The sequence below is a fragment of the Myzus persicae genome, unplaced genomic scaffold, assembly GCF_001856785.1.
Source record: "Myzus persicae strain clone G006 unplaced genomic scaffold, MPER_G0061.0, whole genome shotgun sequence".
NCBI classification, from domain to species: Eukaryota; Metazoa; Arthropoda; class Insecta; order Hemiptera; family Aphididae; genus Myzus; species Myzus persicae.
The window spans coordinates 92,042-101,878 of record NW_019103993.1 but is presented as its reverse complement, the minus strand read 5'-3'; the positions used below and the strand labels follow the sequence as shown (position 1 = coordinate 101,878).

The window sequence follows — 9,837 nt, the reverse complement described above, 5'->3', positions numbered from 1 at the left end:
TCCCGCGGGGATACGAAGTTATTTTATAAAAACGAGCAATATAAATTGTTAATTATTGTGTAAATGATTTACTTGAACAAATGTAGTATCTGAGTTAAAATTCATTAAAAAATATAAAATACTAACTACTAAGGTTTGAGAATAATAAATGGTTTTACAAATATATAAACTGAACATTTAATATTAAATCTAATATAAAATCATTTAAAAATTAAAATACGTCAATAGTTCAATATTAATCGCCAACATTTTAAGACGCCATAGCCACATCCATTACCGTGGACCCATTAACTAAATTAAAAATAAAACTCAAAAGCCACAGGTTTTCATTTAAATTTCAATATATCATAATTGTCGACGAAAATTCATCTCATTTGGAAAAAATAAGTTGGTATCGCCACGAGAAGACACTGCACTCTTCCAGAAGTGACGCGGTAATTCAAAATATTCGAAATAACGGCTCTTTTACCTGGCTAGGTTTGTTTTAAGTTTAAAGGTCCGATAATATTAGTGTAAAATCGTTATCAAAAAAAATAATGTGGACGAGCGCGGTGAATCACGCTCTACGTCGCACAACAGTAAGTTGAAGTCGGTCAGAAATTTGTCGTTCCGATCACTGCTCGCGAACGACAATAATGATGTGTGTAAGAAATTGCCAGGCCGAATCGCCGGACGAATTTCGTGAGACCACAGGCACCGCGTACGACTTACAATCTACGGACTTCCGGACGACTCGCAGCGGTCTTACGTGGAAGACTCGTAACACGTTGTGTGGAGTTCGTCACGTGCGCCGCAATGTATTACTGCAGTAATTATTACACACACACACACACACACACACATATATATTATACACGCCCGGACTATTCCACTTCCGGCGCCGCCGCGGCCGCTGTCCGGTTTTTTTTTTTCAAGGTTCGCGCCGTTGCGCAACACGCGAGACACAGACGACGACGACGACGACGACGACGACGGCGACGACCACTACCGCGGTATACGACTGGTACGCGCCAGTGCAATGTAACAGGTAGGCACCTGTATATACAACGCGGTAATAACGGGCACTTTCGTTTTTCGTCCGAAGCCGCCAATCGCGTTCACTTTCACTCTCGCCACACACCGTCGCGGTCTCCCACGGGTTATTCGTTGTTTTTACACAGGCTTTAGTGCTCCGTGAATCTCCGCCATGAAACAGCTCGTGCCGTCCGCCGCCGTCGCCGGTCTGCTGGCCGTCCAAACCCTCCTCGTGCTCGGCGTCCTGGACTTGAACGGGGCCGAGGTCCGGGCCCAGGAGAGCCCGTTCGAGTTGCCCGTCCAGCTCATCGGTTTCCCCGTCATCATCGTCGCCGTCAAGATGTCCAACTTCGTCAAGAAACTCGCGTACGCCCTGAACCCGAGTGAGTACTACTACTCTACATCCCGCACACACCTCCGCCGGGAGGTCGTAGACAATTTTTGGCAACGTTTTTTGTCACACGTTTTTTGCGCTTTTTCGACGGCATCGTGGTCAAACCCGCCGCGCACGTGCGACTCTCGAATTTCGGGAAAAATTTTGACGCCTTCCGCCCGCCAATTTTCTATCCGCCGCCAGCGCACTTTCACGCGTGACCTAGGCGGCATGGCAAACTGGTATTTCGCGCGGTTATACAATGTATATAATAATGTATTAATATTGTATTACGTGTGACGATATTATTACACTAGGACGTGTATAACACTATATGGGCAGGCTGTTGATGAAGTCGTAACGCGGAAAGACGACCACTTGTACCTCGCGCGCATCACGTAACATCGCAGTTCATAATAATAATATGCGTTAGTCGATAGTGCAGGAAGACGATTATAATAATAATAATATGTAACATAGCTACCTATATATTACATCATAATTAGCCAATCTGATGAATCTTTATTGCAACGTATTTTTTGGCAGCACGCGGTGATGTCCGCCCGGAAACTTTTGTTCTTCAAATAACAATTTTCTAATAATATCTTTTGCGGACGATTTCGTGTCATCATTGTAGCCAGTAGTGTCACCAAGATTTTACTTGGGGCAAATGCTCAACTAGGATCCATCATGATAGTAACTGGTATGGGCGATGAGCAGTGCGTATAGGTTTTACATTTTACATTTTGGACGCGTATACACGAAACTGGGTCTAAAAATTATATTTTTAATACACGTTTAAGTAGTACGAACTATGATTACAGAACGATTTTTTAATGATTTTTAGATTTTCCTGCAATTTCAATTAAAGCTACAGCTCTCTCGGCCCTACCAAAATTGAGCCATGGCATTACGTTATCACTCTCGCAGTCATAATGCAGCGATATATTAATATATTATTACAATACTCAACCCGACGACAGTTGGGTTAGTTTCGTTTCGTTTCCGAGTATTTATTTTGGCCAGATCACTAGCAAACCGTACTCTATCGGCGATGACCTAATCCAATAGGCGAGTAAATTACATAATCGGTAATGGTTTTGTATGGATAGTTGTAATTTTTGTTGTACATAATATAGTTGTATACAAAATACACACTACACAAGTATGCGCTAATCGTATACAGTTAATGTATAGAGTTTAAACGACAATGGTCATAGTATATGATATGTATAGTAATGTATAGACAATAAGACGCGCATTGCAGGTCGTACACCTATTACAGGTGTGTATTGCGTATTTTAACACATACGCGAGTAAATTAAACATTTCGCGAATCTTGGGTATGGAATGCATTCGATGACATGTTAAATACCAAACGAATCCATAAGACCCGAGAACGAAAATAAATTCTACATAATACTATGCTTGTGTAGGTACGGTACAAAACAGCGACGGTTCAACCAAACGCGACGTGACGACCGCGCACACAATTCTAATGAAAAACGGATTTTTTCTCTAAATACACGATATTCAATAGTATATTATATATGAGATTAAATCTAAGTCAACTGTCGCACAATGATTTTTAGTGATTTTAGACAATTGCCACCTGTATGATGGGGACAATAACGTCCATCCATATTGTATTATGTGATGAGCAAGTGGCGTCACGTTAGACTTTATTCTTTTTTACATTTTCCAACATTTGATGTTGAAATCGAAAAATTCATGATGTTTCGAATTGATAACTGATTTTGAGTTCTCAACTATAGATCCCACGAACAACTTTTCTATTGATTTATTATAAGGCAAATACATGACTCATATAATTGCTCGTTGAATTAACTGTAAATATAGATATACATAACATTTTTAAAATCGAATTTTGACAATTGGATGTCCAAATTTGTTTAAAACTTGTTAGTGGGATCTAAGTAAAACAATATTATACGCTAAAGAACCCAAACTTGAATTCATAATCCAAGCAGTGTAATCATATAGATCGATCAGTATAATAATAGTGTGTGTGTTGTGTATATGAACTCAATTATGATACGCACGAGCTTAAACCTTTTTTTGCATGTGTGTGTGTGTGAAGACGAGTCACATCGCTAGTGGACCGAGTGCTCAGATCGCCTACTATTAAAATAATAAAAAATAAATAATAATAATACGCTGTACGTCGTCGTCGCGTCGTCGAAAGGTTACGCAAACGGTTTCGTATCGTGCTTACATTTATTACTACAACGCGGTCGTTATTTGACGTGACGCACGTGTGTGTCCACAGTGTACAAGCGACAATGACGTTGCGTAAAAAACTAAAATCGTAAACGAAGAAGTGGCAAAAAAATCGTTTAAAAGTAAAAAACGACATGGCGTCTCTGGGTGAGCCCAATATTATAGGTGCACCTATTGTTGTAATATAGTACATGATACAGCAGTGAGTTTCGTTCATAGTCAAGTTATCTATAGGCACAGGTCAATGTTAAACTGAACTAATAATATTATAATATGATAAAGTTTTCGTTTTCGTTTTTTTCATTCCAATAAACCCGAGTTCTATAATTTTCATAAAATTAAGTTGAACTATATGGTTGTAAATACTATTGAAATGTAAAACCAATACAATCTGTATTCTGTACGTAAATGGATTATTCGCCGCGAGAATGCTCACCGGCAAATTTAATAATGAATTTACTAGGGTTTAAATTTGTAGAATTTCTTAACTATAAATACCATATTATAATTTATTTAATCACTTAAGATTTATTTATGACATTTAAGTAAAGTGTCCTGTGGTGGTGTCCATTAAAACTTCTCTATTTCAAAATGTAACATGTGGTTCTCAGAAAATATCTCTTTTTCTGTATATGTTTAAGTGTATTTGCGCAAGTGTGCAACATACCTATACCAACTATGTGTTCAGCAAAACCAATCTGGTCTTGACGTATATTTCAATATTAGAGTGAATTATTGTTTTTTATTAATATAATAAAATAAATCAAAGTCCTTAAGTAGAAAAACTTGGAATCCTTACTTAAAAGTTCAAAAATCAGAATATGAATAAATATGCGTTATAATATCTGATACCTATTAAAGGATAAAATGAGGTGAATATGCTTGCACTGTTCATAACCGAATTATTACTATATTCAAATTTCCAGTGGCTTTTCAAAAACCGTGGTTAATATTATATCTTACTTTAAATACAAAATTCACCTTATCTGATTTGTATACGATGGAAACGGTTTAAACAGTGTTGCTGCTCGTTATTGTCGTGAGAAAGAGGAACGTTTCTTATTCTTCACTCTCCGGCTCACCCACCTACCACCGTGTGACGAGTAATCTATTAGTGAAAATATGTAGCATAATAATATCAATAATAAAAAAACACAAAAGCATACGCCATTATAATTAAATGTACTATAAGTCTATAACGATTTCATTACGAATATTCGAATCGAAGTTTAAAATTTCAATAATTCAAATGAAACACCCCAGGATCCGTTACCTTTAAGGATCGATGACTACATTGTCGGGATCTATATTGGCTATGAGTAGTAGGTACCTACTTCTGTACATTTATTTATATTCGTTATTATGCCAATTTGTCCACTTAAACTGTACCGTTGTCATAAGTACTTTGTTAAACATGATCGCAGGCACCTATAGAAGAAAGGCCAAGAGGGACTTGCAGGCTGCGACGTCCTCCTCAACGACCTTGTCGTCCTTGGACGTGCTCAAGGCCCAGGAGATGATACTGAAGGAAATGGGTCCGGATGCGTGCGTTTACGAGAAGGTGTGCTCCGCATACGCTGAGGCGGCCGCGCTCACCAAAAAGGATCGGCACAGTGGTAAGGCCAGAGTGGACCGAATGGACTGGGAAAAGATCATCAGGTGAGTGATGTTGATTATTAGACACGTCATAATTTCAATTGTTCGCTTCTCTCTATAATAAAAAACCGATCAAACACCCGCATGAATTAAATGATTAATTAAATGATTTTACGGTCGTAAAAAAAATTAATTCTCGTTAGACTATTGTTTACATATAGGCGGATAAGCTATATATACATATATATACAGCAATACGGCCTAATATATTTCACAAAGAGTGTGCTTTCCATATTGGGGTTCAAAGAGCCTGCTAAATATAATTATAAAAATATGGGTTTTTCCAGAAAAAGAAGAAAAACTACTAAATTATATAATTATGATTTTATAACTGACTTTTAAATATTATGCTTAACCACATTTTAGCGAATCAAATGGATTTCTAAGTGCATTTAAACAGTATTTTTTTTAGATTTATTGTATTATAATATTATATACTGAGCTTGTAATGCATGTTGTTTACCTGTAGAATTTTCAATTTAACTAGTCACTAATTTTCATCGAGAATGTACCTAGATAATATTTTTAAGATACGTCTCGTCCTTTTATTATTTTTGTCGCAGTGGGTATATGGAAACCGGACAGGCCAAAAAGAAGTACTACATGCTGAGCGTTTTCCTGGGCGACGTGCTGGGTTCACCAGAATTCTGTTCGAGGATCGTAAGGAAAATCAAACGATGTGACGTCAAACACATATACCACTGACGCTGCACATACACATGATATAATAATATTGTGTTATATATTTCAAGAACTATATTTATTGAACAAAATAATTTGTAATTACAAATAATAATAACAATAATTATAATAGTTTATAATATTCTAAGGCGAAGTACACCACGCTGTCGTCGTATCATTGTTATTATTATTTTTTTTTCGTGTAATGTCGTCGTCGCTTTCGTTTTAAATGTTATCTTAATTTTTTTACAACCAAATCTGAAATGTAATATTATTATATTATAATATCGTATTATCACCATTGTCCTAATGTGTAAATAATCAAAATGTTTTATAGAATTATGTAGATAGAATTAATAAAATATTTACATATATATATATATATATAAATTAAATGTGTACTGACATCATAATACCAAGATGTTTGGCGTTTACAAGTATAAGATAATTATTGTACTTGTATGTACTTTTCGGGCTTTGCTCCAAAAGGCTCGAAACAAAAGAAACCTTAACCGTTGTAACCATACACTTACATATACGGCCACGACGTCCGAAATCCAACTAACGAAGAAGAAGAATTGTAACTACAAACAAAATAAAAGGATGACAAAAATGTCGAAACCTTTTCCATATTCGAAATAGGTACCTAATAACTATAATTAATAAAATGATATTAACTCAACGCAACGACGACGTCAGAGGTATAAAAACTCGAAAAATAATTGACCTGTTAATTTTTTTCATACATGCTTACTACTTCAAATGAACAGTTTTATATAAAATAAAAGTAAGATATAAGCCGACCGATCGGTTGTGTCGTTGAATGTGTGACTATATTGAGATAACGCTAACGTTTTCTAGGCCGTTTACAGTTCAAGTAAACTTGCATTTACCCACAATATTCCCTTCCTATAACGGAATCTACAGGTGCCAACTTATGTTTCGCCATAAAGTACAGTTCCCGTTACCTATGGAAAGTTTAAAATATTGTACGGGATATGTAAGTTACTAGCGATCCCTCCGGCGTTACCCTTGACAAATCGAAGGCCCTCGAAACCAGCCGAGGTTTGAGGTTTTGTGATTTTGCAGTGTATTATTATTCTATTAGAAAAAGGGTCTTCGCACGCAAAAATATAAAAACACGCACACACCATTGTAAATGTAAGACCTGCTATTTAGAGTTTTGCTTTAATTTGTAGTGCTGGCTGCGAAGATGGCACTACAAGTTTTGTAATTGAATAACTTTTAAAATAGATTTTAACAGATTCCAACAATTGTCCAACAATGTTATAAGAGTACTAGTTGAATTAACCGGCTTCGCCCGTGAGTGGCTTTGTTTTTTTCATATTTACAATACATCCCCATAACTTCTCGGAACAATTCTTAACTAAACGACGGACAAAAAGGATAAGTTAAAAGTAACTAGAAAACCGCGGGCCGCCGTGCCGCACAACAGTATTGGCGTTGGATGATTATAATTGTTAAATACTCCACTAAAACGCAACATTTTTGGAGAACACTTTCTTGAAAATATGAGAAGAACCTCTATTCCGAATTTCGAGTTCGTACGTTGCGTAGTTTTTGAGTTACAGCGATCAGTGACTGAGTGGTGTTTGGATTTTATATATGCAAAGATTGTTGGAAGAGTTAAACGGTGTTTTGTCGAATATGTACAGTGCTGGGCATGCAGTTGGCACTACGAACTCTGAAATTGAATAACTTTTTATGCAGTGTCCAACAAATTCCAACAACTTTCCGACAGCGTCCAAGACGAGTCCGATGAGAAGAGTTTGTTGGAACGGTTTTAGATTGTTGTGCTAACTTTGCAGTGTTAGCTTCACGTAGGTCCTGCACTCCTGCGATGTATTCAAAGGTTGTAAATAGTCACTGCAGTTTTCCTGGCAATCGATATTGGCATACCCCTATAATAATATAATACTCGTACAATATATTGTAAAATAATATTTATTTGGTCATTTACGGTTGGGGCTTTGCACCTCGCACGAGTTGGGCCGAGTTCAATAATCTCAACGGACGGTTATTTTTTTTCAAGCGTCCCCCTCTCCCCCCCCCCACCCCACCACCACACCCGTCTCTCTCTTATTTTTCGTATTCCGAGCTGCACTGACTGACTACACGATATTACGATATAGCACGTACCTCTGTGTGTGTGTATAACTACCGCCGACGATGGCACCGCGATTTATCGCTTGCCGCACAATAGTCGTACGCGACGATGATCGCCGCGATCTGTCTTATAAATTATAAAAAATACCGACGCCGCACGTGCGCCGCTCACAAGTGCGTGATTTACGCCGCGGTTTACCGAAACGGACTCGATGAAAAAAAAAATGAAATAAAAAAAAATCCTCATAATATAATATCATATTATTATCGTCGATCATCGTCATCGTCCCCAGTGTTGTACACACTGTATCGGAAATATCATTATTGTTTTTTTACAATATGTCCGGCGCTGGCGCGCGTCAGAGTGTCGACGGCCGCGAGATTTATAACACACAGAAACAATACGAATCAGACGTTTTATTATTATTACTTGTACTGTATACATTACAAGATCAAAGACGCCGATTGTCGGAATAAATCAATTATGAATATCAAAATAATACGAGTACTTAAGTTACAAACGATTAACGGTGAAAAAAGAACTCCGAGAAAACAAATAATAATAACCGTAACAGCCCTAAAAAACGTCGTACGAGCGAGCATTATAAATAATAATCGTACATACGTTATGACGAGCTTGTATTTAGGTTATCAAGTTATTTAGGTATATATACCTATATATATCACACGGTTATAACCAGACAGTTCTGAGCCGACCTCTCGACTGGACGCATTATGAACGGTGCCGGTATAATGTTAGACATCACTCGGCGACCGCGAGATGCAGGATCCTCAAGATTCATGAATTATTGCCGACCGGTAAAACTGTTCACTATATTGTTATAATAAAAATGAAACGGTACAACATTGTTTCGTGTACGATATGATGAGTAGAAAGATTAATATTGACACATTTCCGATCATTATGCGAGCGCTTGGAAATACAATAATTTCTCAAAATAATACACTCAGACGATATTATTTAATGGATATACTATCAAAGATGAGGTTAGGGTAAATGCTCTAAGAACAATCAAAAAAATGCGTTTTCAACGCGATAAAGCACTCAATTGAATTACCTTAACGGTTTTTTTTTTTTAAAGAATCAACAGTGTGCTGCAACTAGAAAAACGAACTTTTTAATTTTTAGCACTTTATCTCAACTAAACTAACAATAATGAAAAAAACTAAATACCAAACTTAGGGCTTCGGGCTCGATAAATAAACAGTACACTGGAATTGAATGATGTCGCGAGTTCTCTCAAACTGACCAATATTCGTTGTCAATTTTTTTAATAAAAACACCTCATCCTATTACTGCCAAAAATATAGATGAAGACTTCATTGTTTTCATATAAGAAATAAATTTGTTATAGTATACGACGATTCACATTAGATAAGGATGAAAAATCCTTAAAACCTAATAGATAAAAAAAATAAAGCAACATATTACAATTTACACTAAAAACTGGTAAGTATTATGAATTAATATACGCTCTAGAAATTAACAAAATGATCTGGAATGCTAAAAACGCAAAATAAAAGTTTCACCTTTGAAGTATGTCTTTTGCACAGCGAGACGAATCATATACTTGGAATGTATAATACTGTTCGAGGGCACCAAAAAAAAATAGTGCACTTTGCATTGAAATCCGGCGTCTTCTCGTTCGCCTCAGGTGGATTGCCCTTCTCGGTTTCATTTATCCCGGGACAACGCCGCTGGTGTATAGCGTCAACGATTAGTC

General features: G+C 36.8%; 1 protein-coding gene across 1 annotated transcript; it reads left to right on the top strand.

The window, feature by feature from the left end:
• The first annotated feature begins 1,095 nt into the window (after positions 1–1,095).
• LOC111037363 lies at positions 1,096–6,239 on the top strand. The gene is made up of 3 exons (XM_022319895.1): positions 1,096–1,397; positions 5,053–5,287; positions 5,848–6,239. Exons 1-3 carry the CDS (start codon positions 1,187–1,189, stop codon positions 5,987–5,989), a joined length of 588 nt encoding a protein of 195 aa, XP_022175587.1. The 5' UTR covers positions 1,096–1,186; the 3' UTR covers positions 5,990–6,239.
• The last annotated feature ends 3,598 nt before the right edge of the window (positions 6,240–9,837 follow it).

Bases quoted from the DNA above. Each gene is read 5' to 3' on its own strand.
- LOC111037363 (XM_022319895.1), top strand. From the start codon at position 1,187: ATGAAACAGCTCGTGCCGTCCGCCGCCGTCGCCGGTCTGCTGGCCGTC. The intron at 1,398-5,052 runs GTGAGTACTACT...ACATGATCGCAG, and splicing joins CGCGTACGCCCTGAACCCGA to GCACCTATAGAAGAAAGGCC. The intron at 5,288-5,847 runs GTGAGTGATGTT...TTTTTGTCGCAG, and splicing joins GACTGGGAAAAGATCATCAG to TGGGTATATGGAAACCGGAC.